The sequence below is a fragment of the Camelina sativa genome, chromosome 2 (genome assembly GCF_000633955.1).
Source record: "Camelina sativa cultivar DH55 chromosome 2, Cs, whole genome shotgun sequence".
NCBI classification, from domain to species: domain Eukaryota; kingdom Viridiplantae; phylum Streptophyta; class Magnoliopsida; order Brassicales; family Brassicaceae; genus Camelina; species Camelina sativa.
The window spans coordinates 1,670,880-1,693,709 of record NC_025686.1 but is presented as its reverse complement, the minus strand read 5'-3'; the positions used below and the strand labels follow the sequence as shown (position 1 = coordinate 1,693,709).

At 38.1% G+C, this 22,830-nt stretch overlaps 5 protein-coding genes across 8 annotated transcripts; 2 read left to right on the top strand and 3 right to left on the bottom strand.

The window, feature by feature from the left end:
* LOC104714182 (uncharacterized protein P8A3.02c) lies at positions 76-1,727 on the bottom strand. The gene is made up of 4 exons (XM_010431467.2): positions 1,521-1,727; positions 1,404-1,435; positions 1,011-1,169; positions 76-569 (listed from the first exon to the last, which is right to left on the bottom strand). The coding sequence occupies exons 1-4, from the start codon at positions 1,708-1,710 to the stop codon at positions 279-281; spliced, it is 672 nt and encodes a 223-aa protein (XP_010429769.1). The 5' UTR covers positions 1,711-1,727; the 3' UTR covers positions 76-278.
* Positions 1,895-4,426, bottom strand: LOC104747161 (translocase of chloroplast 159, chloroplastic-like). Its single transcript, XM_019229569.1, has one exon. The coding sequence runs from the start codon at positions 4,382-4,384 to the stop codon at positions 1,895-1,897; it is 2,490 nt and encodes an 829-aa protein (XP_019085114.1). The 5' UTR covers positions 4,385-4,426.
* On the top strand, positions 9,135-16,196 carry LOC104714166. 2 transcript variants are annotated; one of them, XM_010431448.2, is made up of 27 exons: positions 9,135-9,417; positions 9,545-9,773; positions 9,862-9,953; positions 10,177-10,290; positions 10,364-10,510; positions 10,623-11,290; positions 11,383-11,507; positions 11,633-11,724; positions 12,107-12,329; positions 12,425-12,488; positions 12,563-12,711; positions 12,788-12,858; positions 12,943-13,116; positions 13,222-13,293; positions 13,439-13,540; positions 13,636-13,725; positions 13,821-13,896; positions 13,982-14,078; positions 14,172-14,241; positions 14,337-14,516; positions 14,602-14,724; positions 14,796-14,879; positions 14,986-15,170; positions 15,266-15,404; positions 15,481-15,540; positions 15,638-15,742; positions 15,838-16,196. In XM_010431448.2, the coding sequence occupies exons 1-27, from the start codon at positions 9,277-9,279 to the stop codon at positions 15,949-15,951; spliced, it is 3,786 nt and encodes a 1,261-aa protein (XP_010429750.1). In that variant the 5' UTR covers positions 9,135-9,276; the 3' UTR covers positions 15,952-16,196. The 2 variants fall into 2 exon arrangements, with proteins under 2 accessions (XP_010429750.1, XP_010429758.1); XM_010431456.2 differs by having other exon boundaries at positions 9,151-9,378.
* On the bottom strand, positions 17,756-18,751 carry LOC104714151 (the record flags this gene model as incomplete). The annotated part of the gene is made up of 4 exons (XM_019229568.1): positions 18,557-18,751; positions 18,307-18,480; positions 18,028-18,148; positions 17,756-17,916 (listed from the first exon to the last, which is right to left on the bottom strand). Coding segments are annotated over exons 1-4 (531 nt in total), but the record flags the coding sequence as incomplete, so codon positions are not given.
* Positions 18,905-22,370, top strand: LOC104747154 (DNA mismatch repair protein PMS1). 3 transcript variants are annotated; one of them, XM_019233399.1, is made up of 8 exons: positions 18,907-19,347; positions 19,423-19,746; positions 19,939-21,090; positions 21,209-21,486; positions 21,567-21,693; positions 21,813-21,881; positions 22,058-22,124; positions 22,301-22,366. In XM_019233399.1, the coding sequence occupies exons 1-7, from the start codon at positions 19,093-19,095 to the stop codon at positions 22,085-22,087; spliced, it is 2,235 nt and encodes a 744-aa protein (XP_019088944.1). In that variant the 5' UTR covers positions 18,907-19,092; the 3' UTR covers positions 22,088-22,124; positions 22,301-22,366. The 3 variants fall into 3 exon arrangements, with proteins under 3 accessions (XP_019088943.1, XP_019088944.1, XP_019088942.1); XM_019233397.1 differs by having other exon boundaries at positions 18,908-19,347; positions 22,051-22,124; positions 22,301-22,370; XM_019233398.1 differs by lacking the exon at positions 22,301-22,366 and having other exon boundaries at positions 18,905-19,347; positions 21,966-22,068.

Here is a 22,830-nt window from a genome sequence, read left to right as displayed (position 1 = left end):
AAAAAAAAAAAAAAAAAAAAAAAAAAATTCTACTTCAAATTATCAGACTATATATATAATATAAATAGGGACCCATATAAATATCGTTTCCTATGATACGATATTTGAAAACAATTTTCAACAAAAAAGTTGATAACAATAAAATACTTAACCATTGTAACTTGTAAGGTATGAGGAATGGATTACCAACTAGTCTAAACATTATAGTTCTTATCAACTAATAACAGTTACAAATCGATGTCCTCTAGATAATGAATCAAAATCAGCTTCAAACACCCTTAAGCTTGACATAACTTTCTCAAGGTAATGGAGATTCTTCGTTTCTGATCAATTTCTTCTCCTTGCCATACCTGAAACCCATTCTGCTTTCGATTAATCTCGTGTTTCCACTGATACCGAGCTTCTCCAGACATGAGAATAAGAGATCCCGGGTTCAACAACACATCTACGTATTCTTCTTCTTGTTCTTCCTTTTCTGCGGGACTGAACCGCATCACGCAAGGTGATTCCAGAGAGACAATGGCAATTCCATCTTCAAAACGCAGCAGATCAACATGTGCACAAATCCCCTGTTAAAAGAATATTGCCTTGTCATATTATGTTTGATCTAATGTCTGAATATTCCATGACTGATATTGTTTTCACCCATTATGCAACTCTCTTAAACAATCTAACTGAAACGCTCCAGGAAACCTTAACAAGCTGTTACTCTGTTGGTTCTTTTAGCTTTTGCAATATCCCATTATAAGATCATTCAGTTTTTGTTTTTGTTTTTGCATTTGGCATCTTAATGCTGTCTTTGACTGATTTAATGATTTCACTAATTGTGCAAACTCTCTTAAACCATTTGATTGTAACGCACCAAGAAACAATAACAAGTTGTTACTCTATTGGTTTCTTCTAAATTGTATGAAACATGTCTGAATAAATCATCTATCTCTTTTTCGAAACGGTAACAAGCTGCTCGTTATCTATTGGTTCCTCTAGAAAAGAAGTGAAACATGACGTACCTCACCTGGTTGGTATAAATTGACAATAAGCTGGTCGAACAGAGGTTCTCTCCACAGCAAATCAGAAGGCAACAGTCGAAGATCAACAGATTCTACAGTCTCACGGATGAGATCAGATAGTTCTATTGCCCATGAAGGGAGATTACCAAATCTCATCGCCTTCCCCAAAAAAAAAAAACACAAAAAAAAAAGAAGAAGCTTAAGTTTCTCTGTTTATGTATCATCATCTCATACTAAGCATCACACCTAAATACCAAATCTCATGGAGCGTCCCAATTTTTTTTCTTCTAAACTACAGTGAGAAACTAAACCCTTAACATTGCCTTCAAGTAACCAAGGAAAGAACAGTAAGATCATGGCACATCAACGAAACAGATGACTGAGGTTTGGTACCTGGTTAATTGATTCTTCAACGAACCAACCTTCTGAAGAAATTTTAAAAACGAACAAAATTTAGCGAACAAGAATTAGAATATGGAAACCAAAGAAGAGCCCAAAAAGATACCCTACCGCTGAGAATGGCGGAGAGCAAAACAGACTGATGAGCGATAGAGAGAAACTTTCTACAGAGCCATAATCCATTGATCTCCTCCACTCGCTCCCACACCTTCGTATCTCCGATTGCTTCATCTACGACATCGTCGTCATCGGACGAATCTCCAAAAGCTGCTCTCAAATTCTCTGCTTCATCATCGTCCATTATTGAGTTATTTCTTTGGGCTCCTTCTCGTTATTTATAATATGAAATCCAATAAAAGCCCATCTCTTTAATATAATAATGAATTTTTCAATCGATGTTTGGCAAAAAACATAATTAGAAAATTAGTAAGATTCTCTTAATAAATATATGAATTAGTAACACCAAATATACAGTACACTAAATCCTAAAGATCATTGTCAGTTTCTTTAGATTGTCTAATCCTCCTGTAGATGGACATGGCAAGAGGAAGAATGGCCATCAAGGCAAGCTGCAACTGATCTGAGCTGCTGGTTCGGACACTGAAACGCCCAGTCCTCTTGGTGTCAAGACTTGCAACACCTGTTAACTTTGTTTGTCGTCCTATAGAGATTTGAGACCGTACATTGGCTGTGGCGGTTAAATCATCTTTCGACATGGTTAGAGATAGTCCCGCATGAGATTGGTTTTGTCCAATTGGAAAATCAGCTTCTCTAAGTCTGGCCTCGATGTTTGCTTCAAAAGCTGTTTCTCCTCCTTGTGACGACCGCATCGTCCCTCCATTCCCCACGAGGACAAGCCTTTTCCCGACAGCCATCTGTTTCTCCATTTTAAAACCAAAAGGAATGTTCCCGTCAATGAATGCAACTAACCCTCCAATAGTCATCTTCCCCCTCTTTGAGTCTTTGAATTTGGTTTCTCCTTTCAACAAATACATTAGTTGCTCGCTTCCTTGGATAAGAAGCCCTGCCATGGTGGATCCATTGTCCCCGTGCTTAGCACAGATAGACGAGTCTAGAAGGATGTTGAACTCTTTCTTGTCCTTTGTCACTTGGGCAGTAACTGCGGCTGGGAACCGTTTAGCTACCGCAAGGCTCCCTTCTGCGATAACACAGTCAAGTCCACAATCATTGTCCCAGCCTTGGGAGTCGTACACTGACTTGGTAATAAGCTGGGAAGAGGATTCAAGAGAACGGTAACGATAAGCTGACTGATCACTGTCAAATGACGGTGGCAAGACGATATCAGGTAATACAACAGGAGGAGCCCATGCAGGTGGAGCCTCTTCTTCTTCTTCTTCATAATGATAATACTCACTTTCAGCTACCTTCTTCTTCTTCTTCCCATTTCTCTTTATTTCTCTCATCCTCCTCAAGTCCTCCCTCCATTGTTTCTTCTGCAGGAGCTTTATCCGGTAATCATACTCCTCGAAATATGCCTTTCTCTGTTCCTTTGAGAGTTTTGCAAGTTGGGTTTTTCGAAGAGGCTTAAATGGTGGCAGCTGGTCATACTCGTCATCTTCCCCATCTTCCTGCTCAGAATCAGACACATCATCAATGTCAATATCAGAATCAACACCTTCATTTGCAGGGAGCTTAGGATGTGCACGAGACTGCAACAGCCAAGACAACAAGTTAGGGAGGCGCAATGGTCGAACTTGGAAACCAAATATCTTACGATGGTCCAATGGTTCTTCTTGAAGCTTCAATAGAGAATCTGCGTCTGAAATAACTTTCTTATTGTAGCACAAAAGCAACAGTTGAGGTCTCCAAGTTTGGCCGTTCGGGAGGACCTTCACTCCCTCCCGGTTCTCAACAAGAGAAACTTCATTCATTAACCGTGGGTTTATCACACGTAAGTCACCAACGGCTTGTCCAATAGACTGTTGAACAATATGTGAGCACTGTTGTACAAACACATCATAGCTCAAAGGAGTACCAGATTGGCCATCAGGAGGGGCAGAGCCAGCATGTGTCAAAGTGACTATGGCGTTTTTCAATATGGATGAACCAAGAGAAGCAGTAATCGTCTTTAGCAAGGGCATATCGTCCAAGCCTCTATTCTGAGCATCTAGACGATCAACATAAAGAACCACATCAGGGGGAAACTTCTTCATTACCTTCTTCACGGAAGACAATATTTTGGAATTGGCACTTTGATCCATGACAGAAGACTTTAACCCCGGAGTATCGATGATTGTGATCTTGACACCACCCACCGTTCTAGAAATTTCTTGAACCGAAGTGGTGGATGGTTCAAATGCATGAATTGATGCCTTTTGATCGCCCAAGATGGAATTTATCGTAGCACTTTTTCCTACTCCAGATTTTCCAAGGACCAGTATGTTTAGAGAGAAATTTAAATCTTCTTTTCCCTCAGCCTCAGACTCCATAGCCATCTTCTTTGCAGCATCAAGACTGAATGAATGACCAGAATGCCTCAACGTAAGAAATGCAAGATTATGAAGAACCTTTGCTGCTATTGATTCTTCTACAGACTGCCCCAACCTATACACTAGACGCAAATATGATACACGCATACTCTGCAATTTTTCCAACTTATCTCTCTCTTCCTCGCTCAAGTTAATCTCACTCTCTTCACTCACTGCAACTTTTAGACTGGGAAAGATGTTGGAACGGTTGGGAAGTGGGGCTGCAGATTGACGATGTCTTAAAGATGAACCTAGACCAGCTGGAGGTTCCATAGAGAAAAGCTTCATTACATCCTGCGACATGGTATAATTACCACCATCTGAACTTGCACTGGTGGCCGCCTGTAGAAACGCAGCCAAAGCTGCAGAATCAAACGTTTTCTCCTCACCGTCATCATCCGTATCCACTTCCTCATCAGAATCGGTGAAAACATTTTCCAACTCTTTCAAGAACTGTTCTCCAGATTTTGAACTCCCAAATACCATCTCTGGAGTTTCTTCATCACTTTCAGACCCATCAACACCTTCTCTAGAAGAAGCATGTTCGATTTTCAAGTCTTCAGCGCTACACTCAGGTGTAGAAACAATCTCCTGAATATCCAAGGTGGTCTTATCAACCACATCAACATGCAGAGATTCTGCGGTTAATAAGTCCACAATGAAGTTTCTTAACTTCACAGCCTCTTCTTCTACAGCCTGATCAATATTGTCGTCATCATCGACTATATCATCAAACAGACACTTCTCCTCTTTGGTTCCAGACACTAAAACATCTGCCCTTTTCACTTCATCACAGGGCATACCATAATTCACTCCATTGGCTTCTTCCACACCCCTTACTTTGTTCTCACTCTCCCTCTCCCCAATTTCCTCTTTCTCAATTTCATAAGAAACTATTAGAGTATCATTCACAACCTCCTTCTCTTCAACATCAATACTCACCGTTTCAATCTCTTTAACCCCAATTCTTTCTCCATCTGGTTCAAAAGAAACAGAATCGTCCGCAACACTCTCAGTCATTGGAGAAATTGATTGACCCGAGACATCGCAACATTCCGATTTTCCCGCCAAAGACAGAGACGATGTCTTAAAACCCTTAACACTACTCAAAACCCCAACCTCGTCACCACCACAACCGTTGGCAACATCGGAAGCCCAATTTCGACCTGTAAAAAATTGAAAAATATCTCTCTCCGATCAAAAAATAAAATTCCTTTGTTCCAGTAAACGACACTGGCCCGACGGAAGAAGAAGAAGAAGAAGAAGAAGGGTTTAAAAAGGATGAAAAAAAAAAAAAAAAAAACCTGATTGCTTCGAAGCGTAAAACGAAGATTGGTCTGGTGCTACCATCAACACTGCTGCTAGTTTGTTTAAAATCTTCAAACTTTTTTCTCACGAAACTTGTGAAGAAGGAGATAACAATGGGGTTTAGGGCTTAAGGAAATTGACACCCTTTTTCACAAATTGATTTAATACACAATTTTATCTCTGTCAATTTTTTTCTTCGTTATCGAAAATGACAGAATTACCCTTAGTTTTAAGTCGGTGAAGTTCTTAGACCTTGTGGTAGTAATTTGGTCTTTCGAGTTAAACCAGTGAATTAAATTTTATTTGTTATAATCTATAAGTTTTTTTTTTTCTGAATCATATTGTGTATCATTGGTAACAGCTTACAAAACTTTACAAATATACAATTTTAAAATATACCAATCACAAAAACTTTACTAATAGTATTATCAAAAGTTTTACTCTTAGATTTTTTTACAACTTTCACGATGTTTCCTACAGCTTTTTATTATTCTGTAACATCTTACCGCTTATTTTACAAAAAAAAAAATCATAAGTTGGTAAATATTTAATTTTAAAAATAACTTAGTAACTATTTAATTTTAAAATTAAATTAAATTAAAATTCCTCAAAATACCATACTTAAAAAATAAATCCAAAAACAAAATATTTCAAGTTTTTTACAAAAATACCACAAACCAAAAAAATGATTTTTGTATAGTATAGATATATTTTATTTTATCATCATTGAATCAATAATGTCTGATTCATAGCTAACTTATTGCGCAAATAACACGATTTAGTGGGGTCGAACTCTGGTGGAATCGGTCACAAATGTGGTATTGTAACCACTTGACTAAAGACACTTCCCGTCTAGATATTTTTTTTAGGTTTGGATTGAGAATTTTAGATTTAGAGTATAGTTTTTAGGGGTATGAATTAGTTTTTAATATTAACACTAAATCTAATTACGGTATTTTTGGAAAAAAAAATATTAAAAAAAAAAACAAAAAAGGTGGTATATTGGGAAAAAACTCATTTTTAGTGTATTTATGAGAACTATATTAATTTCCCACAGCCTCGGTGTTTGCAAATGTGGATCATTTTCTTGGGGCATAAAACCCAGGGGCTCAGGTTATAACTTTTTCATGGTTCATGTGGTACATTTGGAAAGCGCGGAATGCGAAGCTATTCGAAAATGAGGTGGAAAAGCCGGCCGAAATAGCGCAGTTGGCGGCCAGTGAGGCAACGGTCTGGTCTGTGGCTCAGGTTGAGGACGAGGAGGGTATTATGGCTCCAACACGTCCCAAACCTCGTTTGGTGCGGGAATGTGTTTCTCTTCCTACTGTGTACACTGGTTTCCGCTGTTTTGTTGATGGTTCTTGGAAGGACAAAGACAAATTTGCCGGTGCAGGCTGGGTGTGTATGTCGTCACAAGATTCTCCTCCTCTCATGGGTGCCTCAAATTTTCGGCGAAGTCTCTCGCCACTTCATGCTGAGGTTGAAGCCTTTGTGTGGGTTTTGTAATGTATGATCGGACATGACTTCAGAGATATAGCTTTTCTCACAGACTACTCAGATTTGGTGAAGATGGTGTCTTCACCGGTTGACTGGCCGGCTTTCTCTGCCTATCTCGATGACATCAAGGTGGATATAGAGGAATTCTCAAGTTTTTCGTTAACTTTAATTTCTAGGAATGCAAATGTACTTGCAGACCGACTAGTACGACAAGTTCGTAATTAACCACATGTGATTACATATGTTAACTATTTTTTTCCAATTAGATTGTTTAAGTCAATTCTTTTGTTGTTAAAAAAAAAGAACTATATTAATTTGCTAGATTTTTGTGGTATTTTTTATAAAGTTAGATGTGATGAATATATATATCCATCCACATATATGTATATTTTTTTTTTGTTACAAAGCTAAATCATATTTTCCTTAAAAAGTTATAAGAAAAAAAAATCATAGCTTAGCCTGGTAGACATTCAATTTTGAAAATGAATTAAAAAGAGTTGCGCTAGATTTTTTGTATTTTTTTTTTTTAATGTCAGGAAGCAAAAAACATTGATGTATAAAAAGCCACTCATATGTATTTATTTATTTTCCTTAAAAAAAGGCCATTAACATTCACATTATAACCGCCATTAGATTTCAGCCTTATTAACCTCGAAAACCAAAAAGTAACCGCCTTTTAAAACTCAATACAAAAAAGGTCACGTGGTGAAGCATGCATGGTTTGTATAGTCAGAAGACTTTTTAGGAGACTGGACTCGTGCGAACGCGAACACGTGCCCAACTATTGAAACCGACGGTAGACAAACCGAACCCCCAAGTGTTTTGTCATTCATCGTAACGTACATATGTTTGTGTCGTAGCTGCGAACTAACCGGTTCGGTTTTTTTCGTCTTTAAAAAAGATTCTTTACGATTGCATGTTCTTGGTCAAATATTCTTGATTTGTTTTTTTTTTATATATACACTATTCTTAAGGATTCCTCGATGGACTTGTGTGATTTAGTTTGACTTTTTCTTTTACTTCATTTGTTCTTCTTTTGTCTTTTAAAATTTTGTATAAGATTTTTCACCAATATTTTGTTCCCCATAGTTATACACACTCAAACAGAATTTATAGTAAATAAAATATTGTGGTAAAATATATGAAAAGGACACATTATTATAAGGAGTTTGAATGTTATGAGCATTCTTTTAAAAATTACCTTTTTTGTTATATATGGTATGGTTTGGTCGTGTAAATAGTGAAGTGAATGATAAGAGAGAGTTTGACCATAATAAAATTGTGAGTGAGTGTGTGTGTTTTGATGTGGTAAAGTTAAAGATTTGACCAGTTTTGGAGTCAATCTCCTAAAAAAAGGCAAGTAGAATCTTACCTCCTTATCTGTACAGATAGTCAGATACGTGCTTCTGTATTGCCCAAGCGGGGGAGCTAACTCTCTCTTTCTCTTTTTGGACAATTATATAAAATGCCAACTTTTTTTTTTCTAAAACAAAAAAAGGAAATCATTATTAAATACATTATTCTCCACAACTAAACTATACCATATCAGAATATTTTATCCAACTTGGTTTCACCACATACAGTAGTTTTAGTTATAAAAGGCTCTACCAAAAATAACTAATGTAATTCAGGAATTTTGTTTTAAATATTAAATCAGCTATAAATTATAGCCTATAATGTGTACAAGTATTATTGTTTAATTGATATAGTGTGTGTGTGTGTTTGCATATATATATATATGTGCTTTTGTTTTTGTTTGAAAAGTTTGGAATTTTATACCAACAATTACTCAATTTTCTAAAATTTATTAATTAAAAACAACGAAAAGATTTTTTTGTCGTATGCATTTATTTTACTTTCAAAAAATCATGGATAACAAAATAGTCGTTATATAGATTAGATATAATATGCAAAACTACAAAACTATAATGTAAAATCTTACTTTTTGTCGAGAAGTGTATTCATCGATTATGGATTCAATTTGTCGTTTACGTTTATAATTTTAAAATAATTAAATTACATACTAAAATTAATATCAAAAATATATGTATATAATGTACTTATTTACATCTATTAACAAAGTAAGTATGCAAATATCTATATTATCCAACAATAAATAGAAATGTATAACATTAAATTTTACAAATAATTTCTTTATTTTGACTAAAAATTTTATACATGCCGACTTAAAATCTGGAAAATCGCATAGCAGCAACAGTATTGATCCAAAATTTAGATTTGTTAAAATTATTAATTATAAAATGAGGAATATGGTCAGGTGTATTTATAAATTTGACCCGTAATGTAAATTAAACGCACAGATAAAAAAATAAAATAAAATAAAAAAGTATGCAGCTTATATAAATTGACCTTCTCAGTAATCATTTACATGAAATCTCTCTGATTTTTATTGTTTTCGATTTCGCCTCTCTCTCTCTCCTTCTCCTATCTCTAATCTCTTCTTCTCTCTTCTCTTCTTCTCTCTCTCTCTCTCGGGAGAAACCAAAGCGGTTCTTCTTCTTGGATCAAGGCGAAGTCAAGGCGGAGAAAAGATAAGGGAGGTCGTGAGAGATATGGTTGAGACGAGACGTAGCTCTTCCGCTTCCAAGCGTTTCTGTGCTTGTTCTTCTTCCCCTGAAGCGTCTTCATCTCCAAGGCCTAACAAGCGATCTAAGGTCAAGATCGATGCCGCTGCTGCTTCCTCTCTTGAACCTGTTCGTACTTTATTCAAGATTGGTTTTTTTAATTATTCCCTTCTCTTTTTGCTTCTTGATTTTGAATCTGGTTTTGTTTCTCTTTCCGGGGGATCTGATTTTGTTTTTTGAATTTTGGAAACCCTAGGCGACGGCTGAACCGGCTGGTTCCTCTTCAGCGAGCGAGGTTCCGATCGAGAATCAAGTACCGGCTTCGGATCCTGGATCGGAATCTGGAGAGCCGGAACTTGGATCCTCTGATCCACAGCCTATGGATGCGGAGAAGCCTGTTCCAACTGATGTGCCGGTGATTGAGAACTCTCCTGAAACCGACGCTAATCCTCAAGTCCAAGTCTTGGCGACTCCTACCATAGCAGGTTTTTTTTCACTTCTTCCATCCACGATGTGAATTTTTCCTAAAGTAATCTCCTTTTCTTATGTTTTGGTGTTTCTTTTGGATCTAAGCTGAAGTGGCGACCGATGCTGAGAAATCAAAGGCGGCTAAGAAACGTGCTTCAAAGGCTCCATGGGCGAAGCTACTTTCTCAGTATTCTCTGGTGAGTCAAACTTCGTGATCACTTCTGTGTATTGTCTAAAAGTCTGCGAATTGCGCTTAATATTCGAAAAGTGGAATTTTTGAAGGAAAGATTTGTTTTTTCAGAGTTTTGTTGTCTGCATGTCTAGTTCTTGCCTTGTTTTGGTTCACTATGTTCTTTTGTTTTTTGTGACTTTAGTTCTTTTGTTCTGACTATATAATACGGTGTTTCTTTGCTATGTCAGAATCCTCACCGTATCATGAGAAGCCCTGTGTTTACTGTTGGACGCCGGGGTTGCGATTTATCTATCAAAGACCAATCTATGCCTGCCACCCTTTGTGAATTGAAGCAGTCTGAGGTAATCCCATTTGTTATTCGCTCTTACTGGCCAAAAGTGTGGAAAAGTCTTTTGCTTACATAGTCCCTTGCAGCCTGGTGGTCCAACAGTTGCATCCCTGGAGATTATAGGGAATGGAGTTCTTGTTCAGGTCAATGGCAAGTGTTACCAGAAAAATGCTTGTGTTAATCTGAGGGGTGGTGACGAGGTTGTCTTCAGCGTTTCTGCGAAACATTCTTATGTATCCTTTTTGGAGTTGCTTGGAATGTTATCGCTTCATTCTACTTGATTTATAACGTTTTTGTCATTTCAATTCAGTGGCTTTTGGTAAAATTTTCTTAACCATTTTATAGATATTTCAACCTATTAAAGATGAAAATCTAGCTGCTCCCGACAGATCTTCTTCGTTGAATATATGTGAAGCTCGGGGTTCCCCTCTGAAAGGGGTTCATGTCGAGACAAGAGCAGGAGACTCCTCAGCTGTTGATGGGGCCTCTATATTGGCATCTCTATCTAAGTACCGCAACTTCCATCTTCTACCGCCAATTGCTAAAGCTGCCAAGAGGCAGCAAAATCCGGAGGTTCCTGTGGTACCTTCCAGTTGCAATGATTGCATCTCGGATACTGAGATGAACGATGCTGATAGTAACAATGACCAAGCTGCTATTGCTGCTGTTGAGAAAAATGTTGCTTCAACCTCTTGTACTGCCAATGAGAATCTGAATGTCGATGGCAGTGGATTGGATCCTTTTCAAGAAGCTGATGGTGGAAATGTTCCTGGTTCTGGTTTTGAAATTAGACCAATTACGCATCTTCTGGGGGAATCTTCTTCATTTGATATAAGGGGCAGTATCTCCAAATTGCTGGATGAACGAAGGGAAGTGAGAGAATTCCTTAGAGAATTTGATCTTTCATCGACGATATCGACTAGACGCCAAGCGTTTAAGGATAGTCTGCGAGGAGGAGTACTTAATGCTGAAAACATAGAAGTTTCTTTTGAGAACTTCCCTTATTATTTAAGGTATGGTTGCTAGATATTATGTTACATTTCTGTCACACATCTTGCGTTTGATGTTTTGAGGATTTATATAGCTAAAATATATATTGTCTCAGTGCCATGACAAAGGATGTTTTGATAACATCGATGTTTGTCCATATGAACGGTGGAAACAAGTATGCAAAGTATGGATCAGACTTGACGACAACTTGTCCCCGTATCTTACTCTCTGGGCCAGCAGGTATGAGGCTTCATCAGCAGTCTTTCTACTTTTTGTTGTGTCCATTCCGCCAGGTTTACCTTAGTATACATAAGGTTTAAGATAACTATTTTTCTAACCATGTTCACCTTATAAAATATTCTTAGGCTCTGAGATATATCAGGAAATGTTGGCAAAAGCGTTTGCTAAAAATTTTGGAGCCAAATTGATGATTGTTGACTCTCTTTTGTTGCCTGGGGTAATCTTCTCCTCTTTATTTTTTCTTTTGTGCTTCTTTTATTGACAGACCTAAGTCACTTACAAGAGAGTAAAATGAGTTCCATGAACAGGATCTATATACCTAGTTACATGGATCCAAAAAGATTATTCTAAAAGAAGATAAATCCCAATAAACCAGTCAGGAGATGTGACAGCTTATATTACTACTAGTGTAAATAGTATCTGTTGTTTTATTTGTTAAAATATTTGTCATCTTAAGCAAGTTGGTATTAACTGGTAGTGCTGTCTTTTGGTCCCAGATAGCTTTGATGCTATACGTGTCACAGTGCCAACTCCGACATTGTTTTCAACATCCATATATGTGAAGTTATAAATTTTCTATTGTTTTTCGATGGATTCAGGGATCACCAGCCAGGGAAGCTGAATCTTCTAAAGAAGGTTCTAGGCGTGAAAAGCTATCTATGCTTGCTAAACGAGCTGTTCAGGCTGCACAAGCATTGCAGCATAAGAAACCAACTTCAAGTGTTGATGCTGATATAACAGGTGGCTCAACATTAAGCTCTCAGGCTTTACCAAAGCAAGAAGTGTCAACTGCAACTTCTAAAAGTTACACATTCAAAGCAGGCATGATGTTTTTTTTTTTAATCATCTGATTATTCACCTTCTATTTATGTACCATTCTTTCTGTTTTATTGAACAAGCACTTTAATTATTTTTAGGTGACCGAGTAAGGTTTGCAGGTCCTTCGTCTTCTGCAGTTTCTTCTCTTCAAGGCACACTAAGGTATTGTGTTCACATCTGCTGTAAACGTTGTATTCGGAACTTAAATCTTACTATTTCTCTGCTATATAATATAGGGGACCGTCTATAGGTTCCCAGGGAAAAGTACTCCTTGCATTTGAAGACAACTCTGCTTCAAAAATTGGGATTAGATTCGATAGGCCTGTACAAGATGGCAATGATCTTGGTGGTCTCTGCGAAGAAGAACATGGGTTTTTTTGTGCTGGTAATTGGCTGGTTGTTATTTCCAACTCTACCTTACTTAGAAAGTGATTTTTATTAATATCTTTCTTTGTGTGCAGCTAGTTCACTTCGGTTAGATGGTTCTTCTAGCGATGATGCTGATAAACTTGCTGTTAATGAAATCTTTGAGGTACTTTTCATAACTCAAGTTATGGTAGAGTACCATTTATGGCTTATAGCTACGTGATTGTTAACCTCTTCATTGGTATCATAGGTCGCATATAGTGAGAGTGAAGGAGGGTCATTAATATTGTTCCTGAAAGACATTGAGAAATCTCTCGTGGGGAACAGTGATGTGTATGCAACTTTGAAGAGCAAGCTCGAGACTTTACCGGAAAATATTGTTGTCATGGCCTCACAAACCCAGTTGGACAGCCGAAAGGAGAAAGTAAGAAACTTATCTAATCTTCTCTATTTCTCTTTTGGTATCTTTCTGTTGGTTTTGATTTGTTTATATGTATAGTTAATTAGAGGTTTAATGGTTCATTTTCAGTCCCATCCTGGAGGTTTCTTGTTTACTAAGTTTGGTGGCAACCAGACAGCATTACTGGATCTTGCATTCCCGGTATGATGACCTGACTTATCTTGAATTATTTTCTTTTCTCGAAATTGTAGTGTACCTAATTTTTTCAATCTTGAATGGTAAGGTTCATCATAGTCATCTTAGGTCCTTTGTAGATGTTGAAAATGATGGTTCATATTATCTGCAGGATAATTTTGGTAAACTGCACGATAGAAGCAAAGAGACGCCTAAATCAATGAAACAATTAACTCGACTGTTTCCTAACAAAATCGCCATCCAGTTACCTCAGGTTGATGCCTTCACTCATTTCTTCTTGTCTATTGTTTNNNNTTTTTTTTTTTTTTTTTTTTTTTTTTTTTTCTTATGCTCGTAAGACATACACAGGATGAAGCTTTGCTCTTGGACTGGAAAGAGAAACTCGAACGTGACACAGAGATTTTGAAGGTTCAGGCTAATATAACCAGCATCCTTGCAGTGAGCATCTTCTAATCGAATCCTTTAGCAATTGTTCCTGGTTTCCTTTTCTTGTTTTTGTCTTTTGCTTATGTCTTTGTTAATGATGGTTACAGGTCCTCACCAAAAACCGACTTGACTGCCCTGACCTTGGAACCTTGTCCATCAAAGATCAAACTCTTCCATCTGAAAGTAAGCCTCTTTCACTTGCTTTATTCTTTCTTTATGCTGTCTCTTAGTAAGCCGTCATTTGACTAACCAAAACTTTTGTTAATAGGTGTAGAAAAAGTGGTTGGCTGGGCGTACGGTCACCATCTTATAAACTGTAAAGACCCTACAGTAAAAGACAACAAGCTTGTTATCTCTGCAGAAAGGTGAGCTTTCTTTTATAGGCTGTGGGATACAGTAGCTAAGGTACAATTTAGATTAATTTAGATTTATAAATAACATTTTGGCACATTTCGCAGCATTGCGTATGGCCTGCAGATGTTACATGGGATTCAGAACGAAAACAAGAGTTTAAAGAAGTCTCTGAAGGTAATATTATGTAACATGATCTCTTTCTTCCCAATCTGCCTACCTAGTGCATAGGATTTTCCGGCGTTAAGAGTTTCTTCGCTATGCTGTTTCAGGATGTTGTTACTGAGAACGAATTCGAGAAAAAACTCTTGTCGGATGTCATTCCACCTAGCGATATAGGTGTTTCCTTTGATGATATTGGGGCTCTGGAAAATGTGAAAGACACATTGAAGGAGTTGGTGATGCTTCCTCTTCAAAGACCGGAATTGTTTGACAAAGGCCAGCTAACGAAGGTACCTTTTATTGTATACGTTTTCATATATGTTTGTTGCTCCCACTTTACTGGAACCAAACAGATATATTATTGTTTTAATACAGCCTACGAAAGGTATACTGTTGTTTGGACCTCCTGGTACTGGGAAGACGATGTTGGCAAAGGCAGTAGCAACTGAGGCTGGCGCAAACTTCATCAATATCTCAATGTCCAGCATTACTTCAAAGGTATCTCTCATAAAGCGATCTCATTTCTTTTAGAGATAGTAATTGACCATTTGCGATAAATGCTTTTGCAGTGGTTTGGTGAGGGAGAGAAGTACGTGAAAGCTGTTTTCTCCTTAGCAAGCAAGATTGCGCCAAGTGTCATTTTTGTTGATGAGGTATGTTTGAAGTGACTAAAAAGCGTTCTCTGTTTCTCCTCTCCTCCGACGTCAAGCTCTTTTATGTACTTTCTCCATCTGATGATTGTGGATAAACATTATTTAGGTTGATAGCATGTTGGGAAGGCGTGAAAATCCAGGGGAACATGAAGCTATGCGGAAGATGAAGAATGAATTCATGATAAACTGGGACGGTTTACGAACAAAGGATAGAGAACGAGTTCTGGTACTCGCTGCCACCAACAGACCATTTGACCTCGACGAAGCTGTTATTAGACGGCTTCCCCGGAGGTAAGACCAGCCTCTGTTCTCTGTTACTTTTGAAGAATTTACCTCATATTGCAACCATTGCTGAGCCTCTCCGGCATACTACTACTTCTATGCAGATTGATGGTTAATCTTCCAGATGCTACGAACAGATCAAAGATCTTGAGTGTTATTCTAGCAAAAGAAGATATAGCACCAGATGTTGACTTAGAAGCTATAGCAAATATGACAGATGGGTACTCAGGAAGTGACTTAAAGGTCTCCAGTTTTTCCTCTTGCTCCCTTTCAATCTCCTTCCCTGTAAAAACACACTCACATTTTCATTTGGTTGCAGAATCTGTGTGTGACCGCAGCACATCTTCCAATCCGAGAAATACTGGAGAAAGAAAAGAAGGTTCGTCTTTTGACTTAATGCGCATTCCTTTGAATCGGAAGGCCATTTAATTTACTCACTGAACTCATCTATATACTGATCCCTGTTTTGACAACAGGAGAAAACTGCAGCTCATGCAGAGAACCGTCCCACACCACCATTGTATAGCTGCACAGACGTTCGTCCCCTGACAATGAATGATTTCAAGGCTGCCCATGATCAGGTGAGTCCAGACAAAATACCCAAAGAACCTAATGAGTTTAACATTGTGATTATAAATTGAAAAGAGGGCTAAAATATATAATCAAAAACATGTAGGTATGTGCGAGTGTTTCTTCAGACTCATCAAACATGAACGAGCTTCAGCAATGGAATGAGCTGTACGGGGAAGGAGGATCGAGGAAGAAGACGTCGTTGAGCTACTTCATGTAGAAGAAACAAAAGAGAGGAAGAGGGATTTGTTCGGTTTTTATCTCATTTTGGTCCTTTAATTTATAAATTTATGTACAGAGAGAAAGAGAGATAAGAGAGTGTTGTTCGTTTTGTTGTCTAATTCATTTTCTTTCTCAACATAAGAAGAAAAAAAGAAATAACATTCGCTGTATAACCCCATACATGCGTATGTATATAGAGGCTCGGGTCTTTTAAGGATACGGACATAATTCTAAACCAAGAAGGTATGTGCTTTTTGTCTTTAAAACTATCGTGTATTAGCTTATGATCGTATCTAGACGACATATAATCAAATTTCAGAGAATTTGTATATTTCTTGAAGCAAAATACATAAGTATTATGGTTGGACGTTCTTGAAAGTTTAAAGAGAAAGCGGAAAAATAACAAAACAAGGTTCGGTCACTCAGTTTCACACAATTTGATCACTAGTCTTCTTCCATTGGAACTTCTGGCATGTCAAATAAGTCTTCTTTTATCGGCTTATGTGTTGTAGGAGCTGAAGCCGAAATAATAAACTTCTCGCCGCGGTTTCTGCTGTTATCAAGCTCTGTCACAATTTCAGGAGTAATCTGTTGTAATGGTAAGGAAGGTTAGATAAGAAAAAAAAAAAGTTCATAAGATTTTTACTAGATGACATTAAGTAACTAAAGAAGTGTCATACAAGTTTGTGATTTTGTTTTTCAAGTAGACTTCTGAGACTCTCTTTATCTTCCTTTCTTAGTTCATGCTTGTAACTGCAAAAAAGTAGAGGTTTTTTTACCATGAGAGAGGTTAAAGCTGGTTCCAATGACTAAATGAACAACTCTTTCTTACTTACCATTGGACAAAGGAAAGAAGTGTTTGGTGCCAAATAACAGGCATAACTCTCGTCTCCTTATGAAATCTCAAGAAGTAAGCAGTGACCGCATCGACCGCCATATACGCCAGTGCATATTTCTTGTCCAGAATAACTTTCATGAAGTAACTGTACACACACACACACACACACAAAAACAGAATATAACCAAAGAAAGACGCACAAAATCTATATGTAAAGTGTAAGGTTAGCTTGCGTGTTTTACCATGTTTCGCCACAAAATTTCAACTCCGCCAAACATACCAAGGCAGCACTGCAGTTCATTAACAGGAATCATGAGACTGTTTTTTATTCGTGTGTTTGATAATATGGCAAAATTTTTGAGAAAGAAGCTATACCTTGAGAAGTTTTCATGAATAGTATATTTTTGTATCATACTTCCTATGATTCTAGCTTCATCTTGGGTGCAATTTCCGGACTGGAGTACAAATGATGCAAGTAATTTTAGAAAATGGATGATCATAAGGAGAAAGAATAAATTGATACGACTGGCAAAAACAAACACACCTTACACAGGGGAAAAAGAATTCCCAAGTAGAAATCCTTGGGCCTGAACAGTGTCTTTTTCAAGGATTGGTAGAGTAGAAAGTGTAGCTTTCTGCGGTTTCTGATATCCTCTCTCACCCGAGGAAGAAGAAAATGCTTAAAGAAGAGTCCAGCTTTGCTACTGGAGGCAAACATGGTTGTAACCTTGTACATGGCATTAATTGACCAACTCTCTGGTTGAGTCAACTTCAATAAACTAACCCACTTTTCCTCTTTGGTAAATTTGATAAAATCTTCCGGCAATTTCCCTTGTGTGTATATACTCATATCCTTTACAAGCCTGCACAGTTTTGTGGTTATCAGAGACAAAAGACTTCAAAAGCACACTTAGTAGTCTGATAATACATTGACAAGGAAACAAAGAGAAGTTTACTTTTTAATACGGTCAGAGACTTCAGACATGGACATGGAAGTAGGAACAGAAGCTGAAGCTTCAACACGGAAAAGATAACTAAAATAGGTAATCAAGAAACATATTTTAGCATCATCTTTATCTTCAGGCATGGGCATGGGCATGGAAGTAGTTTTTTCTGCAACAGAAGCTGAACGTTCAACACGAAAAAGATATACTTAGCCACATAAAACCATACAAACAATAATTTTGCACACAGAAATAGCTTAGGTATGCAAGAAACATATTGTAGCATCATCACCTTTATCTTCACGCTTCTTGATACAAGTAATAGCATTAGAGAGACGTTTAGCTATTGAAGCTCCATCCTGGGAAAACAATGCATCAAATAAATTGTCTTCTTCCTCAGTACTGGTCATATCCTGCAGCCAGTTTAGAACAGTTGCACAGAGTCGAGTTACTTTGCAAACATGGCTTGTCTTATAATAAGTAATATCCTCCAAATGGTTTCTAAGAAAAATGATGTTTAGAGTCTACATAACAGTTAAATATAACCCTCACGATTGATAAATAATCTCACTTGGTAATCAAGTTGGGTCTGAAACTCTTGAGATTGCTCATCATCATCAATAAAATCTTCCAACCCATTAACTGCCTCCTTGAAAAAGGAACTCATTGGGATTGTCTTTGCGATTTCTTCATCAACTAACTCCCTTTGCTGCTCATAGGCTACCTTCAGTATCTTCGACGTTAGCTGCACAAATACATATGGAATTTAGAACCCAAACACCAATTCCAAAACCTACGAAAAAAGTTGTAATTTCTCTCACCTTATCGGTTTTGCGAACCTTCCTCGAGGATGGAGCAACGACGGTAACAGCTTGATGTTTCCGTTTAATCGCCATTAGATTCCAGTCAACAGGTAGAGAGATACCAGAGAATGAGATTGAGCATTTGAAGAAGAAACCCTAAAATGCTTAGTTAGACCTAAAAGGCTAAAATGTTTTACGTGGCCCGGACGATTACTTAAATTGAGGTCTAAGCCCAATATGAAGATATGGGTTTTATATTTTCAGTCCATTAAACAAGTAACATCAAATCAAAATCAACTTATTCAAAACGCAGAACGCCAAACGCAAAACGCACTGTGCTGCTACGTTCTCACAAACGCAAAACGGCAAAAGCTTCATCATCGTCCTCACAAAGCAATTTTGGCTCGCCTTCGAGTTTTGGGCGGCAAAACACAGTCACAGACCTAAGGGTTTGTTTTGCTCTCTCTCTCTCTCACTCGCTCACTCACTCAGTCCCCAGATTACAGTGTTTTGATTCGATTGAGGAGACTAATTCGAGTTTTAGGGTTTTGAAAATGCAAGGAGATTCGTCGCCGTCTCCGTCTCCGGCGACTACGAGCTCTCCGTTAATAAGACCGATAAACAGAAACGTAGTTCACAGAATCTGCTCCGGTCAAGTCATTTTAGACCTCTCCTCAGCTGTCAAGGAGCTTGTGGAGAACAGTCTCGACGCCGGAGCCACCAGTATAGAGATCAACCTCCGAGACTACGGCGAAGACTACTTTCAGGTCATCGACAACGGTTGTGGCATTTCCCCAACCAATTTCAAGGTCTCTGTTTCCCTTAAATTCTCTGATGATTCGGTGATGATTCGGATCTCTTATTGACAACAATGGTGTTTACAGGTTCTTGCACTTAAGCACCATACTTCTAAACTGGAGGATTTCACAGATCTTCTGAGTTTGACTACTTATGGTTTTAGAGGAGAAGCCTTGAGCTCTCTCTGTGCATTAGGGAATCTCACGGTGGAAACAAGAACAAAGAATGAGCCTGTTGCTACGCTTCTGACGTTTGATCATTCTGGTTTGCTGACTGATGAAAAGAAGACTGCTCGCCAAATCGGTACTACTGTCACTGTGAGGAAGCTGTTTTCTAATTTACCTGTACGAAGCAAAGAGTTTAAGCGCAATATACGCAAAGAGTATGGAAAGCTTGTATCTTTATTGAACGTGAGTCTCTCTGACTGAATACTTTGATTTTCACACTTGTCTGGATCATTATGCTGGGAATTATGTTTACTATGTAGACTGTTTTAAGTTCAGCTTTTTATGCTAGAATCAGATTTTGACTTTTGCTCAATCTCTGTTTCAGTGATGACCTATGAAATCTTCAATGGTTTTCCTCTTGTTTCCTTTGTGTAGGCATATGCACTTATTGCGAAAGGAGTGCGGTTTGTCTGCTCTAACACGACTGGGAAAACCCCAAAGTCTGTTGTGCTGAACACACAAGGGAGGGGTTCACTTAAAGACAATATCATAACAGTATTTGGCATGAGCACCTTTACAAGTCTACAGCCTGTAAGTATATCTATATCAGATGATTGTAGAGTTGAAGGGTTTCTTTCCAAGCCCGGACAGGGTACTGGACGCAATTTGGCAGATCGACAGTATTTCTTCATTAATGGTCGGCCTGTAGATATGCCGAAAGTCAGCAAATTGGTGAATGAGTTATACAAAGATACAAGTTCTCGAAAATATCCAGTTGCCATTCTGGATTTTATTGTGCCAGGTGGAGCATGTGATTTGAATGTCACGCCCGATAAAAGAAAGGTGTTCTTCTCTGATGAGACTTCTGTTATCGGTTCTCTCAGGGAAGGTCTGAACGAGATATATTCTTCTAGTAATGCGTCTTATACTGTAAATAGGTTCGAGGAGAATTCCGAGCAACCAGATAAGGCTGGAGTTTCATCTCTTCAGGAGAAATCAAATCTCCTGCCCAAAGGGATTGTTCTGGATGTCAGCTCTAAAACCAGACAGGGGGAAGTTAATGGAAAGGAAATTTCTTTCTCAAGGGATGCTGAGATTGATAATAGTTCGACTATGGAGAAGTTTAAATTTGACATTAAGGCACAGGGGCCTAAGAAAGGGGAAGGTTCTTTATCAGTCCATGGTGAGTCCCTCGCTGTAGGTCACCTTGACAAGACAACGAGCAAAGATTTGCCTCACTCTAATGTCAGTGAGAAAGTTACTGATGCAAGTAAACACTTAAGCAGTCGCTCTAGCTTTGCCCAGTCAACTTTGAATACTTTTGTTACTGTGGGGAAAAGAAAACATGAGAACATAAGCACCATGCTCTCTGAAGCACCTGTACTCAGAAACCAACCTTCTAGTTGTCGTGTGGAGAAAAGCAGATTTGAAGTTCGTGCGTTAGCTGCAAGATGTCTGATGGAAGGTGATCACGTTGATGGTATGGTCCCCTCAAAGGAAGATAAGATGCCAAACCAAATAGATTCTGAATCTGAAAATCGGACGTCTCCTGGAATCGATACTGATAAAGTTGAAAGACATGAAAGAGTAAGTAGGCTTTTGTACTCAAATCTATGTTGCTAATCGTTTATGTTTAATGCGGCTATATCTTTGGTTACTGTATCTCCTAAAATTAAATGTTATTCAACCACTATTTCATCTACAGGAACATGAAAAATCATTATGTTTTGAAGAACCAACATCAGATAAAACACTCTCCAAGGGGGATATGGAAAGGATTTTGGAGGAAAATCCACGTTGCAGTCAGCCACTGCGATCTGTTGCAACAGTACTGGACTCCCCAGCTCAGTCAACCGGTCCAAAAATGTTTTCCACATTAGAATTTAGTTTTCATAACCTCAGGAAGAGGAGGTTAGAAAGGCTGTCGAGATTACAGTCCACAGGTTATGTATCTAAATGCATGAACACGCCTCAGCCTAAAAAGTAAGATTTCTTTCCTTCATCTTTTGGGCTTCCTGTCTGTAGTTAGAGAAATGGGATGATTTAAAATGTACAAGTTACAGGTGTTTTGCCGCTGCAACATTAGAGTTATCTCAACCGGATGATGAAGAGCGAAAAGCAAGGGCTTTAGCTGCAGCCACTTCTGAGCTGGAAAGGCTATTTCGAAAAGAAGATTTCAGGAGAATGCAGGTAGCTATCTTTTCTACTAAGCGATATCTCAGCACCAAAAGATAGATTCTTAATGTTTTTTGTTCTGCTCTATCCTGCCTTCTGTCGAGAAAGATTTATCTGTTTGTTCTGTGTGATAGGTACTCGGGCAATTCAATCTTGGGTTCATCATTGCGAAATTGGAGCGAGATCTGTTCATCGTGGATCAGGTGAGTCTTCGTATATGTATGCTTCCATTCCAGGCCTTTTTTTCCTCCGCCGATTTGTTTAGTTTTTTGTTGAATTGTGGACAGTGGAAGTTTCCATCATTTCAGAGTTTCTTCCCTAATCTAAAATTTGAATCAATGGAGTAGACTAGTGATTGACTTTTATGGCCAGCATGCAGCTGATGAGAAATTCAACTTCGAACATTTAGCAAGGTCAACTGTCCTGAACCAGCAACCCTTACTCCAGTGAGTTGCTTTGTGACATCAATCTAGATTCTTGATTCCATTCCACTGGTTTCACATTCTCACAGTGGCGTTTCTTAGATCCCATGTTACTTAAAGAGTACTTACACCAGTAGTAGCATCTCTCTTCCACTACTTTATATACTACCTATATTTTTTTGTTTTTTTCCAAAAATCAGGCCTTTGAACTTGGAGCTCTCTCCAGAGGAAGAAGTTACAGTTTTAATGCACATGGATATCATCAGGTGAAGGATCACTATTATAATACTTGGTAACATTTTCTTATTCCTGGTATCAATTCAGAAATTTAATATTTTTTTAACAACTTTCTAGGGAAAATGGCTTTCTTCTAGAGGAGAATCCGGGTGCTCCTCCCGGAAAACACTTTAGACTAAGGGTCGTCCCTTATAGCAAGAATATCACCTTTGGAGTCGAAGGTTGTTTTTTCCTTAGTTCTGTTACTTACATCATATGTTTTTTTGCATACGTTCTTATTTGATTTATTGTTTCGGGCAGATCTTAAAGATCTAATTTCAACTCTGGGAGATAACCACGGGGAATGTTCGGTTGTCAGTAGCTACAAAACCAACAAAACAGATTCGATTTGTCCATCACGAGTCCGTGCAATGCTAGCATCCCGAGCATGCAGATCGTCTGTGATGATCGGAGATCCACTTAGAAAAAATGAAATGCAGAAGGTAACCAATAC

Bases quoted from the DNA above. Each gene is read 5' to 3' on its own strand.
- LOC104714182 (XM_010431467.2), bottom strand. From the start codon at position 1,710: ATGGACGATGATGAAGCAGAGAATTTGAGAGCAGCTTTTGGAGATTCG. The intron at 1,170-1,403 runs GTACCAAACCTC...TTTTTGGGGAAG, and splicing joins TTGAAGAATCAATTAACCAG to GCGATGAGATTTGGTAATCT. The intron at 570-1,010 runs GTACGTCATGTT...TTCTTTTAACAG, and splicing joins ATTTATACCAACCAGGTGAG to GGGATTTGTGCACATGTTGA.
- LOC104714166 (XM_010431448.2), top strand. From the start codon at position 9,277: ATGGTTGAGACGAGACGTAGCTCTTCCGCTTCCAAGCGTTTCTGTGCT. The intron at 11,291-11,382 runs GTATGGTTGCTA...ATATTGTCTCAG, and splicing joins AACTTCCCTTATTATTTAAG to TGCCATGACAAAGGATGTTT. The intron at 11,725-12,106 runs GTAATCTTCTCC...CGATGGATTCAG, and splicing joins ACTCTCTTTTGTTGCCTGGG to GGATCACCAGCCAGGGAAGC.
- LOC104747161 (XM_019229569.1), bottom strand. From the start codon at position 4,384: ATGGTATTTGGGAGTTCAAAATCTGGAGAACAGTTCTTGAAAGAGTTG.
- LOC104747154 (XM_019233397.1), top strand. From the start codon at position 19,093: ATGCAAGGAGATTCGTCGCCGTCTCCGTCTCCGGCGACTACGAGCTCT. The intron at 19,348-19,422 runs GTCTCTGTTTCC...TGGTGTTTACAG, and splicing joins TTTCCCCAACCAATTTCAAG to GTTCTTGCACTTAAGCACCA. The intron at 21,487-21,566 runs GTAAGATTTCTT...TACAAGTTACAG, and splicing joins AACACGCCTCAGCCTAAAAA to GTGTTTTGCCGCTGCAACAT.